This window comes from Lipophrys pholis, assembly GCF_963383615.2.
Source record: "Lipophrys pholis genome assembly, chromosome: 8".
Lineage (NCBI taxonomy): Eukaryota > Metazoa > Chordata > Actinopteri > Blenniiformes > Blenniidae > Lipophrys > Lipophrys pholis.
In genome coordinates this window covers 28,866,203-28,887,387 of record NC_137630.1, presented here as the reverse complement: position 1 = coordinate 28,887,387, position 21,185 = coordinate 28,866,203, and the positions used below count along the sequence as shown (strand labels likewise).

At 46.4% G+C, this 21,185-nt stretch overlaps 4 protein-coding genes across 5 annotated transcripts; 3 read left to right on the top strand and 1 right to left on the bottom strand.

The window, feature by feature from the left end:
• The first annotated feature begins 1,023 nt into the window (after positions 1 to 1,023).
• Positions 1,024 to 4,513, top strand: fance (FA complementation group E). Of its 2 annotated transcripts, none has more exons than XM_080468851.1 (10): positions 1,024 to 1,549; positions 1,842 to 2,388; positions 2,462 to 2,506; positions 2,595 to 2,651; positions 2,772 to 2,915; positions 2,990 to 3,113; positions 3,273 to 3,348; positions 3,433 to 3,499; positions 3,590 to 3,715; positions 3,810 to 4,513. In XM_080468851.1, exons 1-10 carry the CDS (start codon positions 1,329 to 1,331, stop codon positions 3,906 to 3,908), a joined length of 1,506 nt encoding a protein of 501 aa, XP_080324977.1. In that variant the 5' UTR covers positions 1,024 to 1,328; the 3' UTR covers positions 3,909 to 4,513. The 2 variants fall into 2 exon arrangements, 1 of the variants encoding a protein (XP_080324977.1); XR_013935520.1 differs by having other exon boundaries at positions 1,027 to 1,549; positions 3,273 to 3,359.
• Positions 4,514 to 4,568: 55 nt separating this feature from the next.
• Positions 4,569 to 6,910, top strand: rpl10a (ribosomal protein L10a). The gene is made up of 6 exons (XM_080469650.1): positions 4,569 to 4,627; positions 5,059 to 5,130; positions 5,204 to 5,284; positions 6,204 to 6,352; positions 6,439 to 6,611; positions 6,698 to 6,910. The coding sequence occupies exons 1-6, from the start codon at positions 4,623 to 4,625 to the stop codon at positions 6,866 to 6,868; spliced, it is 651 nt and encodes a 216-aa protein (XP_080325776.1). The 5' UTR covers positions 4,569 to 4,622; the 3' UTR covers positions 6,869 to 6,910.
• Positions 6,911 to 8,039: 1,129 nt separating this feature from the next.
• Positions 8,040 to 13,128, top strand: LOC308113012 (uncharacterized protein). The gene is made up of 13 exons (XM_080468888.1): positions 8,040 to 8,243; positions 8,312 to 8,369; positions 8,456 to 8,528; positions 8,608 to 8,635; positions 9,389 to 9,529; positions 9,703 to 9,834; positions 10,739 to 10,892; positions 10,971 to 11,008; positions 11,074 to 11,124; positions 11,210 to 11,334; positions 11,402 to 11,530; positions 12,523 to 12,627; positions 12,723 to 13,128. Exons 1-13 carry the CDS (start codon positions 8,232 to 8,234, stop codon positions 12,871 to 12,873), a joined length of 1,197 nt encoding a protein of 398 aa, XP_080325014.1. The 5' UTR covers positions 8,040 to 8,231; the 3' UTR covers positions 12,874 to 13,128.
• On the bottom strand, positions 12,931 to 20,720 carry inavaa (innate immunity activator a). The gene is made up of 10 exons (XM_080468887.1): positions 20,654 to 20,720; positions 16,782 to 16,879; positions 15,983 to 16,116; positions 15,776 to 15,898; positions 15,464 to 15,698; positions 15,333 to 15,386; positions 14,936 to 15,155; positions 14,644 to 14,793; positions 13,894 to 14,554; positions 12,931 to 13,771 (listed from the first exon to the last, which is right to left on the bottom strand). Exons 2-10 carry the CDS (start codon positions 16,843 to 16,845, stop codon positions 13,679 to 13,681), a joined length of 1,734 nt encoding a protein of 577 aa, XP_080325013.1. The 5' UTR covers positions 16,846 to 16,879; positions 20,654 to 20,720; the 3' UTR covers positions 12,931 to 13,678.
• Positions 20,721 to 21,185: the final 465 nt, after the last annotated feature.

The following is a 21,185-nucleotide window of genomic DNA, read 5'->3' as shown; positions in this document are numbered from 1 at the left end:
TTCACTAATTTGGAAAAGTGGATAATGAGTATGCCCGCATTTGAAATATTTGATATGCACTAATAGAGCCAATAAGTGTATAGACAAATTAAGGAAGGCGTTGCACAATGTACAACAAAACTGGAGAGCTGCTCCTCTGTGCAAAAATAAAATAGTGCAATATGACAATAGGTTCACAGATTTATACTTGGATAAGATTTCTTTAATATCTACATTTCTTTGCAAAGCAAATTGTCATTTCATATACTGATCTGTGAAAAAAACAATGTAGTTGCCTGGCATTGATGAGTTAAACATAATACTAATACCCAGTAGAACTTTTGAGGGCTTTATTTGTGAAACTGTCTTAAAGAATATATCTTCTATATTATCTGTGCCTCTGGTGGGGTAAATGTTAACCAGCAAACTGTTATATGAATGTGGGCAGAGGGCGTTGATGAACATGGACTTGTAGGGGTTAAAGTAAATCTTACTATAGTGTCCAGTACATGCAGGGAAAGGAACTGGGAGGTATAGGGCATTGGAAACACCAGTAAGGTCTGATATTCAATTTTAAATCATTTAAAAAAAAATGGGTATGTGAAGAACTTTGTGCTACAAAAACTGTCTGAAAAGTTCTATAAAAATAGTTTGATTTGATTGGATTTCCCTTTTTAATTTATTCTGGTCATTAGTATGACTGGGATGCTAATAACCATCATACAAATTCCTCTCCCTGTTGACCAAATTTTGTTCTCTTGAAGAACTCGGCATACATACACAATAGTGTTTTTTTTGTTAGAAAGTCATGGAAAAAACATTCATGGGTTAAGTTTGTTCTACTGCCGCCAACAAAAATGTGTTGAATTATATGAGAAAGTCAGATTTTGTTGTAATTAGAAACATTAATGGGTTTATTACCAAAAACAAAAAGGGATTAGGGAATAGTAGAGTCCAGAGGTGATGACACCGGGAGTGGTGATGTAACACCTTTGTCCTGCTGGGGGCGCTCCACGTTTTTAAACGGGGCGATCCACTGAAAGCAGCAGAGAGAAGAAGTGGTTAATTTAATGGCGGGTTGTTATGAGATTCTCTATCGATGTTTCGGATTAAGCGGTTTCCCTGTTAATTTGAGACCGATGTCCTTTGGCGTCCCTCGTTACTGCTTCAACGCTGGACAAGATGGACTCACAAAAGGTCCGACCCTTTGAAATTTCAATTTGAATGTGGTTAAACACATTAATTTCTGCTGCGAGGGAACCAACAAGGGACGCTAGAGGAAATCGGTCACCAGTTAACAAGGAAGCCACTTAATCTGAAACACCAGCACAGACCCGCTGTGCAGCTGCATGTTTCTGGAGCGGTTTGACGGGCAGTCGAGGCTGCTGGTTCGGTCTCTGATGTCCGGACCGTCCTCCGGAGTTTCCTCCGGGGTTCACAGAGCTCTCACTGTCCTTCGCCGGCAGCAGCGGGCCAACCCAGGCTGCTCTTCCCCGACAGACTTTCTGGAGACTCTGTGCCGGGAGGAGATCATCAACCGGGAGGAGGCTGCTGCAAACACACTGACTGTGTAAGGAAACTCTTTTTACTACCAAATGATCAGGTTTCTTCTCCATGTACTGAGGCAGCACCACTGTGATGTTCCTATATAAAGTCTGTATTCATAATGATACTTTTAACAATTTTCTTTTAACCAATTCTATGTTTTTGAAATGAATGACTCAGTTATGACTCTTAACATTTGCATAACACCTTTCATTAACCATGAAACATGAATGAAATGTTTACATTTACTACTTTGTGTTCCATACACTTGCTGTTTTTCGCTGCCTCATCTGTTTTTATTGATTTCCATCTTCCAGGAAACCGCTTGTTTGCCTGTTTCCATCGTTATTCAAACAAAACCTGCTGTCCTTCATCTATCTGGTGCACCGGAGTCTTCCTCGGACCACCATCATGTGTCTGCTGCAGTGCCTCAGCCGGGACCCTCGCCCTGACCCCTGGGTCACCGCTCTGAGCAGGCAGCTGGAGAGAAGCCTGGGGGTCTGTCGCACCGAGCCGCTGTGCAGCCGGAGACTGACGGCACTGTCGCAGCGCCTGGTGGAGTCTGACGATCCTGGAGGCTGGGAGAAGTGCTTCGGAGGCGAGGCGGCAGAGTCTGAACCTCAACCCGCCGCCCTCTCACCTGAGCTGGGCTCACAGAGGAAAAGAAAAGGAATTTTTATCATTCTGGACTCGGATGGCGAAGATGTTGAACAGCAGAGGAAGCGGGTGAAGACGGACGTGTGCGAGGATGATTCCGTCCCTGCAGACGATCTCGCCACAGACACGGTGACACCGGGAGATGATGCATCAGCAGGAAGTCCAGCTGCAGATAGTTCAAGTGAGGCTCTGCCTGAACATATAAAGGTAAACAAACTACAAGGAAGGTCAAATCATTTGTGATTATTATCTTACTCATGCTTCTTTCTTTGCTCTTCAGACTTCTGCTCTTCAGATCAAAGAATTGTTGGGATGTCAAACAGAGGTTAGAGGGATTTAATTTTTTATTTTTTTTTTCTACAAAATGCTATGAGATTTTTCATCATATTACTCTGTTATATTGCCCGTTTCAGTGGGATCGGAGCTCGACTGAAGCGTTCAGGGTGCTGAACGACTGCGACCCACATCAGGTATGTATGCGTCTGTTTTACCTTCATTGAGTTCAGTGTTTCACGACTTGGTGTCGTGGTGTCAGTACTCGTATTCCTCGTGAGCTATAACAAGTCTAATCCCTCATGTCTCCTGTTTAGGTGGAGGCGGTCTGTGAGATGCTGAATCTGTCAGTTGTACCAGAACAGACTCTCCCCAAACTTTGTGGTGGCATTTTATCTCTCTCTCCTGACCTCAGCTACAGCGCAGCGGCAACACTCGTCAAGAAGCTCCTGCTCCACAAGGTACGCCGCCAGCAGGTTCCTTTCAGGGGGGGAATGGAGTGTGTGACTCTGACCCGATGTTATTTCACTTCCAGGTCCTGGCGCTGTCGGAAGCGGCCTCCAGGTGTCTGGTTACCGCCGCCACGTCGTTGTGTGCTCGGTATCCCAGACCAATGAGCCACGCTCTGATCGGGCCGGTGCTGCAGGAGGAGAACATCGGTGAGCAAAGCCCAAATCAAGAGGCTAAAAGAATTTAGAAATCTAAATACAGACGTTAATGAGTGAGTAAATTGTAGATGTTTGACTTGGTTTACAGTCTTCATTCAGAGACGCATCAACATGAGTGGATCGAATATTTTGATTGTGTTTTGCCGTCAGGAGCGCCGCAGGCTGAGCTGTTGAACAGGCTGATCGAAGGCTGCCTGGATTCCCACTACAGGCTGCTGGTGTTTCAGTGAGATGAAAGTCTTGCGTCTACTGCTGTGGAGCTCACACGATCATCAATAAAACACTCACTCGTCCTTTCTCCTGATTTCAGGATGACGTTTAACGCTCCCTGGAGCGAGGCGGCGCTCTCGGTCATCCACAGCCTGCTCGACTTTAAGGTAAATCTGGATGGGTTCTCATGAGAATGGGTGAGAGATCAGTCCGTTGTGATATTCTCGGTCACTGACCTAAACGTTCCCGTCTTTCAGCCCGACTTGAACGAGGAAGTTTTCGCGCAGTTCACCGAGCAGCTCGTCACGCAGGGTTCACAGTTCACCAAGTCTGTGAAATTTGCAAAGATGATGCTGACCGTGCTCACCAAGTACAGCAGCCACGTGAGTCTCCACACCCAGCGGAACCGTTGATAAACTGGATTCAAGATTTCTCTGACCTTTTTAATGCACTTTTTTTGGTTTTTTCTTCCCTCAGGTAACACCTGAACACAAACGCGCCCTGTCGGCGTGTCTGATGTCGAACGAGACTTTCCTGAAGAAGTCTCTCCAAGCTGCTTTGAAACGAATCACGTGATACATCTTGTGACCTTTTTATAAAAACCTGTTTAAATTTCCAACATGAAATGCCTCCTGATCCACAGATTTGACTGCAACCGAACTTGTGAAATGCTTTAATTTTTGTCCTGCGTTGGAAGGAAGTTCATTCTGTTCCCATATCAATTAACAGTGGATCCTTTGATTTGCATGTTTGTCTATGATGTAATTCAATATTTATGTGCTCAGCTTCTGTTAAATACAGTAACTTAAAATCTGTTTGGTTTGTCATTACGGTCTTTCAACACTGTCCAATACTTGTCCACACACACACCTAGTGGAAGTGGATTTATTCATCAACTAAACTGAATGTTTCTGATCTGTGGGAGGAAACTTGAGGACCTGGAGTGAAAACATGCAAATTAAATACACAAAGGCTTCATAAAAACCCAATCCGTATGCAATGTTGGAGGATGGCCATTTTGTTTAGGGGGATGTCTTCATTTTTGTTCTAAAAGTATTTGCCTCTATTGAACATCCATTGATCTTTTGATTTTGGTTTTGAAGATAAATGTTGTCAAAAGAGCCTAAATTGATGAAATAAATCTTTTTTGGGCTGCTTTGGTTTGTCAATAAAGTTCATTGAAAAAAACAAAACGGCGTCGATTACGTCACCACGCAGAGGCTTTATATTGCCTGAGTTCCTACGTCACTTCCTTTTCAGAGTAGCTTCCGAGAGGGACGAGCGGCAGAAATGAGGTAGGCCGCAATTTCACCCAAAAAACCCTGATAAAGTAACATATAAAAGATTTACTTGGTGGTGTCAGTGTTGCACAGAAGCAGAGTCACAGTTTCGTGTTATTTTTTGGTCGTTTGTTATATTTTTGCGAGTGAAGAGGAGCTAGCATGTCCGGCATGAGAGCGGCTCATCTGCCGGTGAAACTCAAAACACATCGCGGCACTTTTTAGATACAATCCGCGGTCATCTGCTCGTTTTAGACGGATATAATCACATATCCGATCATTGAATAAATTGATGATGAGCTGTAGATCATATCAGTGTCAGTATTTTGTTCATTTCATCTCGATAGTCCAGTTTATCTGATGCTACATTATAGCATCACTAATCGGTGTCAATGGACGCCAGCTCTCTGTATTTAAAGTTTTTTTTTTTTTCTGTTTTCCTATAGTAAGGTCTCCAGAGATACGTTGTACGAGGCCGTGAAGGAGGTCCTGCAGGGATCCCTGGCCAAGCCAAGAAAGTATGTGTTTGAATGATATTTGTCAATTCGCTTGATGAAAAGTGAGACGTGTTTAACCCGAGTGTGTTTCCAGGTTTGTGGAGTCGGTGGAGCTGCAGATCAGCCTGAAAAACTATGATCCCCAGAAGGACAAGCGTTTCTCCGGCACCGTCAGGTTCGACCTTTTGCTGTGTCACCCAACCTTTTCCCTGTGCGCCTCCAGCCCTGTCTGAGTTTCCAAACAGCCCGATTGTATTGTCACTATAAGGTAACTGGTAGACGAAGAAGCTTCCATAGTCCAGACAGGCCAGGGGCAGACATGGAGAAGTACTCTGGGTAGTCTGACCGAGCCCACTCGGCTGTGGCGAGGCAGGCGGACCCCTACCCTGGGTCTTAAAACATGAGGGGAGGTTTTGAGCGGGTGAACTGAAAAGTTCACGTCCTCAGGCCGACCAATTTATCTTGTAAAGAAGTCACCTGGACTCCGGCCTCTGTGGCGGTATGGGTAAGATCTCTTCTATTACACGGTAAATCCAGGAGGTGTCGGTTGTAGATGATGCGTACGTCAAAAATAAACTTCAGTCTCTCAAAATGCACAATGATTCTGGTGCTGCATGTTGATCTTTCATCAGTCCAAGCATGTGTTTAGATCTCTGGAATTTTTGCATTTATAGTCATCATGTCCCTTCTACAGAAACATCCTGATATCAATGGGACTTTTTATGGTTTTTGATTGTCCTGTCGGGGTGGAGTGACGTACTTAAAGTCATATTTAACTTTTCTGTGTGTAAATAGGAGGCATAGTTCTAAAAACTCAGAAGATAAAGTGGGTCAGACCACGGTGTGATTAATTCAGTACAAGGAGCTAAAATGAAAGAGTTTTTCAATAATGCATAGACTTAACGTCGGCACTCTGACATGGAAATTAATATTGATTAACCTTTTAAAATGTATAATTTAAAGGGGAAATGCATTCCATGAAGAAGTGTCACCAGCTGTAATCTGAAAAGTTTTTCATGCAGGTGTTGATTTTTTTCCACGTGTGTCAAAGAATCTGTCGGCGGGTTCTGTAACGGACTGTTGTTGATGTGCAGGCTGAAGACTCTCCCCAGGCCAAAGTTCTCCGTGTGCGTTCTGGGAGACCAGCAGCACTGTGACGAGGCCAAGGCGGCCGACATGCCACACATGGACATCGAGGCTCTCAAGAAGCTCAACAAGAACAAGAAGATGGTCAAGAAGCTCGGTAGGCAGTGGATGAATTCCTTCTCGACACGCTGGGTCGTTTAAACTACCGGTGGAACTGCTTAACCTCATTCCTTCTTCCTCCAGCCAAGAAGTACGACGCCTTCCTGGCTTCCGAGTCTCTGATCAAGCAGATCCCTCGTATCCTGGGTCCTGGTCTGAACAAGGCCGGCAAGTTCCCCTCCCTGCTCACCCACAACGAGAACCTGAACACCAAGGTGGACGAGGTCAAATCCACCATCAAATTCCAGATGAAGAAGGTCCGTTCAGCAGCCTGGATCTCAAAAATGTTTAACATCTATTAGTTTTCCTCGGCGCAGATGATGGCAGCCGTTCTGTGTTGCAGGTGCTCTGTCTGGCCGTGGCCGTCGGACACGTGAAGATGACCGAGGACGAGCTCGTCTACAACGTCCACCTGGCCGTCAACTTCCTGGTGTCTCTGCTGAAGAAGAACTGGCAGAACGTGCGCGCCCTGTACCTCAAGAGCACCATGGGCAAACCCCAGCGCCTCTACTAAAACACATTTTCTATTAATAAAAGTGGAGTCGATCCAAAGGTTCTGCTCCGTGTTTTCATTTGCTTTGACTGATGGTGTGAAAGTTCTCCTCCAGACAAGAACGTCTCTGCTTGTTTATTTAATGTAAGAAGTAGTGAAATCAGTCGGTACATAATCTGGCTGAATTGGTTACACCGGTGTAACGTGTCATTTAGTATGAATCCGTTAAGTGTCCAGTACGTTTAAAGCAGGGGTGACCGACACGAGGCCGTTGGGTTGAAGCTGCCTCACGAGAGGCTTCCTGAACAAAGCAAATTGTAAATGTAAAAAAACCCAACCCATTGGTTTAAGGAACTGGTTTGGATATTTCACTGTATTTTGACACCTGAAGGTAGTGGTGAAGTCGACTTTATGTTGAGATTAAATTTTTTGTAGTAATTGTTGGGTTTTTGGGGAAAAAAACATTTTCATCACCACCTCTGCGTCACTACAAACGATAAACTTTAAAAGTTTGAATTTAATGTTAAGGCATTTTACCGTTCCAGCCCTGTCGAGGTGAAATTAGACGGTGATCCCTAAAACAAATGTATGACCGCTTATCCAAACAAACCGGTTAGATTAACACAATGTGTGTTGAGCCTTGGTAATCCAGAAAGAGTTCATAACGTCAGGATGGGTGTAGTGGGCTACGTATTTATATAAAAATAGGTATTTCTGTCTCAATAAGGTGAATAAACAATATAATGCAGGTCAGAACTGCTTCAATATACATCAAAATGAACTTAAATCTGAATTAAACAATTAAATGAAACATCCTGTATGTGTGTGTGTCATGTGACGGATCCCTCACCTGTCCAGGTGTATGAACAGGATAAAGGGGTGTAGATAAATAGATAAATGGACCTGCTTCACCGGAATTTAGATGTTTTAATGAGTCTCATTCAGCCTCGCATGTTCTGTGTTGCAGAAAGCAGAAGTATCCCAGGTTAAACAAATGCCCACTAAAGACCCACACATTTCGACTCAAACCTCAGATAATCTCACCACCACACCCCCGTGGCCAGGCCTGGAACACCTGCTATTTCTTACCTTGACCATCATTAGTGTTTATTTCCTCCAGGTACTCGCAGTGCTTCCCATGAGCCTCCGGGGCCGGTCCACCTGCTCCGGGTTGACTGTGGATCTCTTAATAGGATTATCTATTCTCAGTGCAGGAGACCGGCGGAGGAAGACATGAACCGAACACAGACTGTGAGACTATATCTGTGTTTCCAGCCAAAAGTCCCCCTCTGGACTGCGAGGAGGATCTCAACCTTTTAATTGGGTTTTCACCTGAATCACGACTCTGGATTTCCCTGCTGTGTGAACGGCGGCTGACGTGGTGATGAGTGCCGAGGTGAGAGAAATAATCTGTCGGCGTAAACACTCTCTGTACGTCGGGTAATGTTCCTCCACCGTTCGCAGCCTGACGAGGAGACGGCTCAGAGGTGCAATCTGCCCCCGATGCCCGACAGCGAGGAAGGTAAACACGCCTTCATTCACCATGAGTAAAAAAAAACAACCCAAAACAAAACACATGACTGAAAAGAGGTTCACTTCTAAAAGCAGAAAGCAGCCAGGAGGAGCCGCCGGCCCCCAGCTGGAGCGACCTGTCCATCATAGAGCGGGTCGGCCTCAACAGGTGCCGCGTCGGGGCGTCTTCATTCACAATTCAGGCCGATTTGATTTGAGTTCTGATTGAATTCTTTGTTTCCTGACAGTGTGGAGATGTCGGAGAAGGATATAGAGGTGAGTCAGCCACATTCACTCAGTCTCATTAGGAACCACGAGCTTTTAGTTTGGCGGCGCGGAGGCAGAGGAGATGTTTAGCTTTGAGGATCTCAGTTTCCTATGAGTGTGTGTGTGATCGTTGTATATTCTGTATTACATGCATTTCCTGCTCTCACACTCTCCTATACATACGAGTTATTTTTCAAAATCCTGAGATGGAAACATGCAGTTTGAAAAGACTCATCACAGAAGAAGAAAGATTGGAAGAAAAGAGATAAAACATTGTGATAAACCTCTGATTATCACTTTAAGGGATCCTGTCTGAAGAAATATGTGTTTTCACTTGTTGCACAGTTTCAATTTTCTTTTATTATTAATTTTAAAATTTGTAATAACATTTTTTTGACACCTCAGTTTCACATTTCCATCTTTCCAAGCTCTCGGAGAATTAGTGATCATCACAGGTGTCTTTTATTTTGGCAGAGTTTCAATTCTCTGCAATCTGCTTACTAGTCAGCACGTGATGACATCAGACTCAGCAGAAGTCATCGTCAAATTCACCACCAGCTCGACACACAAACTCAGCTCTGCTGCTCATTCCTCAAATGCATGTTTCTTCACAAAATGAATCAAAGAAGTTTTCCAACAGTAGAACATTTATACGCGGTAGTAAATCAATTAGAAATACTGTTTCGTCTTTTCCGTCAATCTCCGTCGGAGTTCAGTTCACACGTTTGACTGGCGCTTGGTTTGTGTTCCGGTCTCTCCCAGACGGCTTTCTCTCAGATCACGCTGGCGTTCCAATGCGATCAGTACACCCTGAAGCAGAGGCTGCAGGCCGAGGAGCACGCACGGAACCTGGCGGAGGAGAACGTCCAGCTGGAGCTGACCAGAGGCAGGGAGACACTGGAGGTACTGTGTGTGTGTGTGTGTGTGTGTGTGTGTGTGTGTGTGTGTGTGTGTGTGTGTGTGTGTGTGTGTGTGTGTGTGTGTGTGTGTGTGTGTGTGTGTGTGTGTGTGTGTGTGAGACTGTGTGTGAGACTGTGTGTGTGTGTGTGTGAGACAGTGTGTGATTGTGTTTTCAGATGCTGAAGGGCCTGTGTCTGGACAGTAAGCGCAGTAAGATCCTGCAGAAGCTGGAATTGTGTCTGGACATCCTCGGAGGTACGGTGGAGAGAATCTCAAACACAGCCGAGGTGCTCGGCGCCGTGCACCAGGTACACACCGGATCTTTTTTTATTTTTATTTTTTATCTAAATCTATACTGAAGTTTATCTGGAAAACAAGAAGAGCCGAGGATCAGGATCAGTCACAAATAGTAGAGTTCATGAAAACGTTAAGAACTGCACATGAGCTTGTTGGTTGTTTATGTTAAGATACACATCTCAAATATTGAAAGTATTTCAAATACATTGTGAGAATTTGTGTTCATTCACGAAACACAGGCGTATTAAAGGAGTGCATAAAGAAAAAAAAAGCATAATTGTGTTTCTATGGGCTTGACAAGGAGTAAGAGGATGTTTAACCTGATCTACATATTAACTCTGATCACATATTTACTATTATTAACGAGCATATAATGTTAAATACTCGTATTATTGTGTCATATATCATTAATTAGTCAGTCTAATGTATACTAACCCTCAGTCAGTAAGTTGCTTTTATGTCATTTTAATATTGTTTGTGCTAAACTGTCGGTGAGGGAATAACTTTATGCTTCATTACAACAAAACCACACCAGGCTGGATGAGGACGTGAGAGTTCAGTGTCAATGATGAGAGTGTGTTTTCTTCAAGCACGTCACACCTGAGCTTTAATCTGGCTGCCTGATTGTCAAAAGATCCACTTCCACATCTTCTTCCTGCGCCACGAAGATTTGAATGATCTCGGAGCCTAAATACGTGTCAGATTTACTTGTAGGATATGAAACAACCGAACCTCTGCGGTCCTCAGGAAGAGGTTTACTGAAGGTTTCAGAGTCAGAAGAAGCTCGATGAAGCAGCTGACACACTCACTTCTTTTAAATCAGACTTTAAAACACTGTGATTGAGCTGTTCTTGTCCTCTCATTGCTTAACGATGCTGCGGCCTCACCACATCCTGGATCTTCTGCACTTGGCAGGAGGCTCGAGTCAGCAGGGCCGTGGAGCTCATGGTGGCTCACGTGGAAACCCTGCGGCGGCGATACGACCGGAACGCGGCCGAGCTGGAGGAAGCCAGGAAGACGCTGCAGCAGCAGAACACGAGCAGGAACCTGGATCTCAGAGCCTCACCAGGTTCTCACAGTCTGTTCTCCTGCCTCCGCTCTGCTCACAAGAGGAGAATCCCACTCACCGCTTTGTGTCTTTCTGCAGATCAAGACGAGAGCGACACCAAAAAGAAAATATCTCAGGTGTGTAGGTGTTTGTTATTGGGACATTTTCACTTTTTCTTCTTACATTTCTCTCTTTCCGTCAGAGTAACCTTCGCCGACGAGTCAGCATATCACTCATTCCCAATCAGAGTCAGGTGGGTGGGTTTCACCTGTGAACGGTCTCGCCGTCCTCTGTGGGGTTGTTTCCTGAACCGTGACGGCCTTTCTTCATCTCCGCAGGACAAGAAAAAACAAGAGACACAAGTCTGCCCCATGAAGAAGTCTTTCTCCTTCTGTCCGTCTCACAGCTCAGAGTCTTTCTGCTCTGCTGTGGCCAAAGACGACGGCCGCCCGGCGGACGACGGGTGAGACTCACTTTGTGACTCGTCTGGACAGGACGGAGACGTGAAGTAAAACGTCTCTTTGTCACAGACCGGCTGATCCAGTTGAAGCTCCTCCAGAAGCTCCTGCTGCTCAGCCTCCTCCGGAACGACCTCCGACCCCTGAACCCGAGTGCCCTCCACCCAAAGCAGCGGCCGCCACAAAGACACCGAACAAGGAGTACGACGATACCGACGTCTTTGTTTATCGTATCATTACGTTGCTTTTAACCCTAACCTTAACCCTAACCCAAACCCTAACCCTAACCCTAACCCTAACCCTAACCCTTTTCATGTACTAACATGAATCACAACAGGATCCGCATACACTCATATATCGTTCATAAGATCATCATTCAGTTTTTGGATTTTAGAAGAATACAAGAAACTTACTCGTCAGAAATTCTTTGGAGGTCTTGGAGAAGACAGTTTTTTGAGTTGGCTGTTAAAGAAGCCGGATTACTCGTCATGTTAAACCCCAGAAGAAATGACAAAAAATGATGTTTCATCAGCAGGTCACAGCTTAGTTGATTGGCCACATACAGCCGATTCTCATCTTGACTGGTGAAGCAGTGCCACGATAACCTTTAAATTTAAACTTGTTGTTGTTGTTGTGGTGCAGAGTATACGTGATGAGAATGTCTTTATTTTTACAAAAAACAAACAATTATGATGGGAAATTACTGTAATCTCACCATTAAGCCAATTTCAATGTTACTCTTGGTTCAAAATATAGTAAAATGTCCCAAAAACACAATCCAAAGTTTCTTTGAAATGTTGACACTTTGCTTAGTTGTTTGGCTAGACTGGCGTCTCCTGCGGGCCGGTTTTTGGCCCTTGTATGTTTGACACCCCTGATGTAGTGGTTAGTACTCTCTAGATAGATGCACAAGTTTCACATGTTCTCCTTGTTCAGCAAGTTTCACATGTTCTCCTTGTTCAGCCGAAGGTTTTCCGAGGCTCGTTTCATGTCACATCCAAAAGCAGGTGTTTAAGGGTTATTGTTGATTTTAAATTGGCAGTAGGTGCACAATGGCGTGTACACCTTCAGCAGCATCAACAAAAACCATCCGCTTCTTTAGTGTATTGGTGTTTACGAAAGGTATTTCCCTTGTGATTTTGCCTCTCTCGTGTGAAAAACATCCAACGTGTGCGCTTGTTTTACCATCTCAGCTCCTGTGTGGACGCACTGAGACAGAGGCACAGAGGCAAAGCTGCGCTGTCAAAGAAAAAGGAAAAGAAAGCAACGAATTTCTGCAAACGGATCTCTGCTGGCACGTACGTGAGCATTAAGACATGATTTTTTTCTTTCTTTTTTTTTCTAAACCTGTTGGGTTCCTGGATGAATGCGACCGTCTGGCGCCTCTCCTCAGGTGTGCGCCCCTGCGCAGGTCTCGTCTCCTGGCTCACTGGATGCATCGCTGCCGATGGGCGCTCCTCTGCACCTACCTCTTCGTGCTTTTCTGTGTCCTGTCGCTGACGTTCTTCTTGTGGAAACTTCAGGACGGAGCGTCTGAACCCTGATCTGTCCCCCCCCGGGAACCTCAACTCTGCCTGTTGTCGTCTGAACCAAACTTTAGTGTAGGATGTTTGTTTGTTCATCGTCAAACACTTTCGCCTTAAAGGTTTGAATCCAATACACTTTTTTTTTTTTGGGAGGGGGTCATATTTTTATTATAAATATACAAAAAAAGGTGATAAAAACTGATACAATCACTTGGTTAGTAATAAAACACCATACTGCAGTCAAAACATTCAATAAACCACCATTCAAAAGGCTTCAGTGATTAATTATTCAAGAGATAATAGCAAATGTTGAAATTCAGCTTACTTCACGTCATAGCTAGACAATCAATCTGTCCGTATATATATATATTTATTAAAAACAGCAATCAGTCTCCAAAGATGGATCCACATTTTAGTTAAAAGTCTCTTTGTTGCAATGGGGAGGGGAGGGGGGGGACTTTAAATAAAAGATAAATAAAGTATAAAGTAAAATTATATTAGAAATTGAGAAAATTATGTGGAAACTACTGAAGGTAAATTCTATGTGCGAAATGTGCCCCAGCCACTAAGAACCATCTGGAATAACAGCGTTTATACCTGCGGGACACATTTATGAGAAGGTAGGAGCCTGAATTCACCTCAGCTCTATCACAAAACAACTTCAAATAAATAAAAACTGGCATTTCACCTTACGTTTTAAAACAATTACCGACAGGTCTACGTTTTCTGCATCATGTCAACGAGCGATCTCACAGAGAGTCCAACGACTTAATAAATACAGAGATAAATAGGAATGACTCAGCATAACTGCAGGAGACACCGGCTACACCTGGCTCACGATTTCAGCGTCTTCAGCCACGAACCACTGGACCGGAGTCCCGTCGGCGGATCTCTGGAGGATGAAATTACCCGAACCCTGCAAAATAAACATCGTGAGCTTCATGTTGAAATAACAAAAAGGCTCATACAGATGATTTCTGATCAGATTACGCAGCTAAACATGTCTTATGTGTAGAAGTATGTGTTCTTCTCCATCACCTGGTTGAATGGCGGCAGGTGTGGCGAGGTGGGGCTCATCACGCTCAGGGGGCTCGGCTGCTCGCCACAGTTGGTCCGTCGCTTCTGCAGCTGATTCCTCTGATGCCAGGACTTCAGCTCCTCGGACACCAGCTCACGGGGCAGTAGTCTGATGGCGTGGTTCGGGTACTCTTTCAGCGAGGGCGTCCGCACCAGCCTGGTGTACGGTGGCGGCGGCTTCAGGACGCTCCTCGGGGAAGACGCCGCCCCCTGCTGCCACGGTCTCTGCTGAGGACCGCGGGCCACAGGAGACGGGCAGCACTTCCCCCTGTCGAGGTCTTGCGGGGAGAGCGGTCCGTCCTCCTCTGTGGCCCTCGCCGACCCGGCAAAGCCGGGGGCTCCTTTCTTCTGCGCGCCGAAGTGGAACCCGTACGGCGGCGGGCAGAGCTTGGGGATCTCGGTGGGTCCGTCTCTGCTGGGAGAGCTGATGTAGGAGGAGGAGGAGGAGGAGTGCTCCGAGCTGCTGTCCTCAGAGCTGGACTGGTATGGATGCAGAGGGGAGTACTCTGGAGAACGCACCATGAAGTCGCCCAAGCAGCGGCGCTGCGGCAGCCGGGCCCGCCCTCGAATGTTCTCCGAGCCGAGGCGCTCCAGGCCGGCAAACGGCTTTTTCTTGGGAAGTCTGAGGACGCAAACAAGCAACTTCACACATGCTGTCATGCTCTTTTTGATGACTCTGTTAATAAACGCGATTCTGGCAGGAGTCTGTACCTGAAGGACTGGGAGTACTGTCGGCGCACCAGCAGCTCTGGAGTGGAGGGGGCGCTGGTGGAGTGGCTGTTTCGGAGAGCCGAGTTCTTGACAAACTGAGTGAGAGGAATCCTGCTGCTCTCTGCAGACACCTGAGCTCCGGCTGGACTGCTGCACACAGCAACAAACAGCAGGGGTCAGAAAGAACCATTCCCACCTAGACTAAAGCTTTCACTGACACCAGGCTCTGTGTTTGCATTTGAGCTGTTGAAAAGTCGCACTATTTGCTGCCATAACTTCTTCAGTCGTGTACCTGGACCGGCTGCTGCTCGCCGACTGAGGCTTGGCCACCTTCTGATAAGGCTGGTCCAGGCTGGACTCTTTCCACGGAGAGTTCTGGATGGGGGAGCGTGCAAACTCCACGCTGTGCTGGCTCTGAGGAGAAGAGCGCTGAGTCTGGCTTGAGAGCTGGAGGGGGTCCGAGGAGGACGTGCCCATCACTGGAGGCGAGAGGGGGCAGGGGGAGTCTACATCTGAGAGGGAGCGGAGAGAACATTGAACATGAAGATAAAATGAGAAGAAGAAAAAATATGTCAAACTAAATAATAGCTTTGTAATTCTTGAATAATGACATCTATTTCAAAGCATTTTGGAATAATGCAACTCTGCAGAGTTTATTCCATGTGTTTCTTTCTTCTTTTTTCCCTCACCATCATCCAGAGCCACCACATCAGAGAGGGAGCTGTCATCAGACATGTTCAGATCTGCACACAGAAAAGCACAGATGGTTTCCAACCTATACTGCACAGACTAACCTGCAGGGGGCAGCATTGTCCCATACCTTTGTTGCGGCTGCCTGTGATGGGGATGCAGGGAGAGTTGCATTCACTCTTGACCCTGTGCTGAAACACAGCCTCCTGCAGCTCCTTCACTTTCTTCTCCTCTCTCTTGCACTGCTGCAGCCGGCTCTTCTTCTGCGGTTTGCTCAGGTTCCCTTCCAGCGACAGTTTGCGAGCAGCTTCGTAAATCTGCCGGTGGAGAGCCAAGTCGGTCTCCAGCGCTTGCAACTCTGAATCCTGTAGAAGAGTCCAGTTGTGATGGTGAGAGATAATCTGACGAGACGCGTTTAGTAGAGCGCGATGAGGTCCCGTACCTGCTGATGCAGACATATCAGACCTTCGTCCAGCTTGAACGAAGCGCCGATTCTCCTTCGGACCCGAGGCGGCTTCTCATCGGGCATCAGAGGATAGTCTGAGGGCAGCGTGCCGGTCAGCTCCTGCGAGCGATAAGGAACAAAAGCCTTGATTACACTCACGCTGTTATGCCAGCCATTCGCTTACAGCCGTTGTGATGCACTCACGGCCTCGCGGATGCAGAGGTTCCGCAGCTCCAGCAGGCACAGCTCCAGACGCTCCTCCAGACTCTGGTGCTTCAGCTTCAGGGCTCTGGTATGAGTGGTCAGTTCCTTCACCGGCGACGTGGGGCTGTCCGGACCTGTGACACGACACACGGCATGGAGACACTCTGATTACTCCTGACATTTGTTCTTCTCGCATGAGGTTAAGTTGATTTTCTGGATAAATTAAAAAAAAAATTTACTTTTTAATTTTGTATCAAGATTTTTTTAAATAATTCATTCATTTGAGGGTTTTTTTTTCTGAAAGAGAAGTGAATATTAAAATCGGATTTTTTGCTATTGTGATGCATGCGGGATGCTACATGACCAATATATGATATTTTACTTCATTTTTAAAAAAAATTTTATGCCTTCCTTTATTCCCTTGTTTTAATCCATTTCCTTTTTATCTTTGTAAAATATTGTGAAAAGTGTCTGAATGGCGATATTGACATGACCAATATTGCAACATGAAACATGCTGCATTTCAGATTACATTGTAGTTTCCTTTATTATAAAGACAGAAAATATGAGCTATTAAAGTTTTTATCTTTACAATTGTTTTTTTTTTTTTCTCAGTTTGGCCTGTCACTGCTTATGTGCTTGTGTTAATACTTCCTGTTTAGTCAGTAAGCCTTATAATCCAGCAGTAGGAGCAACATACTGCTGGAGGTATTATAGTGATTATATTCTGCAAACCCTGCACATTTAAGTATGTGGAAATCCAGTGCATGTTTGCAGTGTGGACGGATGTTTATCTCACCGGAGTGTAAAATAATCCCACTGTCGGTGTCGCTGATCTCCTCTTTGCTCTCCACGGCCGTCATCTCGACTTGTATGCTGGGGAGTTTTTGTTGTTACCTGTTGAAATGAGCGAGGATCAGCGCAGTGGAATGAGATAAATCACTTTTATACCAAACAGTTGTTTTCCCCATTCATTTCCACACACGCTGCTCCACTTAACAAAAGTGAAAGACCGGCGAGTGCTCCCTTTTAACACACTTTATCCAAGCAGCTTTTTTTCCCTATACCCCTCCTCCTCCTCCTGCATCCCCCCCCCCACAACCCCACCCCCTCCCTCTCATGCCCCATCACAAAAGAGACAGACCCCCACGGTTGACTCGGCACATGTGCAGGGGTTAATCTGAATTGTGGTGCCATGGCGACGGGGCACGGCGCGGCTGGCCCGGGGAGCGTGTCGCCATGAGGCGTGTCAGAGGGCGTTCCAAGGAGCCCGCACCCCGAAAAAGAAAGCAGATGGCAGCGGGAATTACCCCACTCATGGACTGCACCTGTTCTCCCTTGTGGAGCCCCCCCCCCCCCCCCCCCCCCCCCCCCCCCCCAATACCCCCCACCGCCTCCCTCCGCTTCTATTCAACCAGTGTCCAGGAACCCTCTGGGGGCTTTGAAGTGGAAGAATGTCTCAATGCAGGGCTTGTCCATCGGATCACAAGGTCCCGGCTGAGTCCTGCTCATACTCCTGCTCTTTTTCACAACACAATTCATGTTTACAGCCTGATTGGTGCTATTGTTCCTCCACTGCTAAAAAAAAAAAAGCATGTGACTACTAATGAATCAACGAGGTGTGGCGAGGAACACCAGGAACAGCAGGAAAAAAAACTAAAAACTGTGTAAACAACCGAAGGAAGATCTCATGAGTCATTTCAAATCAGGCCAGTCGTGTGCTTGTGGCTGTTTTGGTAGAAGCTTCAAGAAAATGCTGCCATTATTATTTGTTTTTTGTACCCGTTTTTAGGTCAATCGATTCATTTGGGATCTCACATGTTTACCAACAGTGGAAACTTGTTGTTGTAAAATGTCAGCGGATCACGAGAGGAGAGGTTGTGTTCGGTTTCTCCATAGAAGAAACTACTTGCTGCACGACTTTGTGCACTTCTCTCTCTCTCACTTTCTTAAGTGAGTCTCATAATAAATGTAATGATGTATTCTGGCCGTTCAGACGTGTGGAGTTTTCGACTTTCAGTCAGATGAAAGTGTCTCACTAGCCCGTCGTGCTTTGACACCACATGTTCAAAGCAGATCATTTTGATGTGGTAACGTCTGGTAAACAAAGCCCAGAGGAGACGGCGATGATAATGAGGAGCAAAGCCAAGGTAAGATGACATGGCACCACATGAAAGGACGTCCTGTGCGTATAATCCCCGGCTCCTGCCTCGGCCTCTGTGTTTGGAGATTGGTATCTGGCCTTTTCCTGCTGGGATGAGGAAGAGACGGCGCGCGAGTGAATGAGAACCTTCTCCAACAGGATATTATTGTGTATCTCCGAGGTCCGAGCCATTCACCACAGTAACTCATGTGAACTGACACAGCTACGAGCGGCCAGCGGCACAATGAGGCACGGCGAGGCAGCTCGAGTCAGTAAAACAACACTGCAACAAAGGCCCTGTATCCGCCGGCCGGCCTCAATAATCTGCTGCGGGCGCAATATGTGCTGACGACTGGAGCTCGAGCGGTGTCGGCCGGGCCAGGCGTTCGAGACGAGGCCGAAGCACGAGGTGGAGCGAAGGGGGGGAAAGGAGCGGTGCTGAGATTTCACTGCTGCATTGGCAGACTCATAGCTCCACGCTGCAGTGATCTTAACGTTTAAAGACGTCGACAGGAATCCGGCCTGGTAATCAGAGACAGGCAGGGTAATGTGGGATTTGCCCGCTTACACCCCATAACTGTCTGAAGCGTTTCACAAGAGTCTGTGGTCGGAGGTCTAAGCTGAGTGAGTGGGTGGGTTTGGGTGTGTACGTTTGAGTGAAGTTCTCGCTTGAAGTTGCAGCTTATTTGCCAAAAGACGCTGATGCTGTTTGTCAAAGCTTTCATGAGAATAAAAAGTCACGAGAGTTTTGAACTTCTACTGTTGGAAAGAGCCGGAAAACAGGGGTTTCTTGACTGAGTATAACAGGAACAGTCGTCCATTTCCTGTTGGGATGACGACAGATAGCGGCCTCCGCCCGGCAGACATGACTGATGTTGCCATAACATCTTAATTGTGATCGCTGCTCTCGATGACCACCTCGGACGCGTCGCATACAGGAGCCCATCGTCCCACCCATCCTCTCTTCTCGCCGGACCGTGACGCTGTAACATCTACGGAAGTTAGTGTTTATGGCAAGAGATCACGATGCGGATTTACTGTCTCCCAGACTTCCCCCCGCCACCCTTTCCCATGAGCCTCTTGGAGCTTCATATTCCTGGACTGGGGCCACCACCACCGTGCTCATTACCACTGTGGTCGGCCTTGGAATTACCAACGGGGACCGGCCTCACCGAGGAAACAGAGTGAGGGTTGCCTGAAACCAGACCGAGGCCTGTTGGAACCCTGTAATTAAGATTCTCCACTGAATGCTGATACTATGGAAGAAACCAAACGACTTTACAGCATGCCTCATTTCAGAGTCTGACGAGAAGCCAAAATCTATTCAGCAAAACGGAATCACTGTGAGTACAGTACGGGCCGGATCAATGAGGGGGTGCTGGAGGAGGGCAAAGAAGTGAAGTGTTGTGTTACAAAGAACGTCACTGGAGTGGAGATGTGTGCCTCAAGGAGCACTGCTGAGTTTGGAAACTCCACAGACAGCAGTCAAAAGGCAGAGTAGATGAGGTGATACCACTAAGAGAATAAAATACTGAAACACTATCACTAACACACGCTTTTTTTTTTTTTTTCTTTCTACTTCAGATCAACACTGTGACGTGCTGTGGGGGTCTCAGCTTCCCTGCAAAGACAATGCCGGGGTAATAAGCATAACACTGGGCAGCTCTCAGGCACTGGAAGCCATATGCTGACCAGACACACCAGCTCTGTCACAGCCCAGTGACAGCGTAAATACAGAGGGCGAGATGAGATGCTCCATTGTTCTGTGGATGCCGAAGAGGCTAACTCGGGATCACGACACCCCCGTTCCTCTGAGTCATCATTTCTGAAACCTCTGAATGGACACCGGTGGCTCTCCAGACCACTGGCCGGATGTGGTCGCAGCTTTTCACTTCATTTGGCCCACCAGTGACAAAAGAGCTGCGGGGGCTTCTGGGGTATCACACCACTGAGGTGTTGTCTTCAGCACCACACGAACACACACGTCTGTCAGTATGCAGACGGGAAGAGACAATGTTTATTCTGCTGCTGCTCGGTGGACGGCTTCCACTAAGCAGCCTGTTGACCCACATCGGCTTCACTCTGGAAAATCAACCTGTTTCTATTACTGGATTAAAACACAGTGCGGTTATCCACCACAGCTTGTCAGCACAAGTTCACTTAAGGAAAGAAAAAAAAAGTTTGGTGTGGATGCACAAAAATCCTGTATTTACATCTGAGGCTGACAATACCGACCAATACATATCTACGTTATCTGCACTAACAAATGATTGAATGTTCAGGTATACACTCATTTTGAATAAAAAAATTTATATAGTGGCCAATGAAATGGGGTGAAAAGTTGAGGGAATATATAATGCAACTTGAATCAATGAATAAGGCTTATTGTGCAAACATATCCCCTGTGGGTGTTTCTATAAAACAAGTTCAACTGCTGTGTGAAGCTTTAGTGTCTCCACTTCATTGTCCGGTGTTTCCCCTCTATAAAATGCAGTTATCAAACAAACAAAAAGGCACTCTGTACTCACTGTGTTTTGCGGTCAGCTGCTCTACAGCATCCTCTGTGCGGCTGCAGACGCGCTTCAGACTTTCTGCGCTCGGATGTGAAAGAAGCGCTTGGACATCTGTTTCAGACCAGCCCACTCCCTCCACAAAAAAAGGGGGCGAAAAAGCAAGATGTTTCTCACGCAGATTTTCTATCCTCTGTTTAAACTTACTAACACGTCTCTTATAAGTTCTCCTCCAACATACATGCTACATTCAAAGAATTTCTCTTCACGCGTGCGAGGATTTTGTTGGCGGAGAAAGTGACTCCCCCCGCGCTCTGTTGAAATGGTTCAGTCCGACGCGGCTGACTTTCCAGACACGCTCTGCTTATTGACGCAGCACGCGACGCTCTGAGGGGCTTTTCATGTCAAAGAGGCAACAAAAGAAGAATGGCTGGAAGAAGGGAGACAAGTTTCTCCCAAAAAGAGAAGAAGAAAGCGGGACAGCTGGCACTCTCTCCTCCTCCGACTGTAATGTGACGTTTGAGCCGCACATCCATCAACAACCAAACAT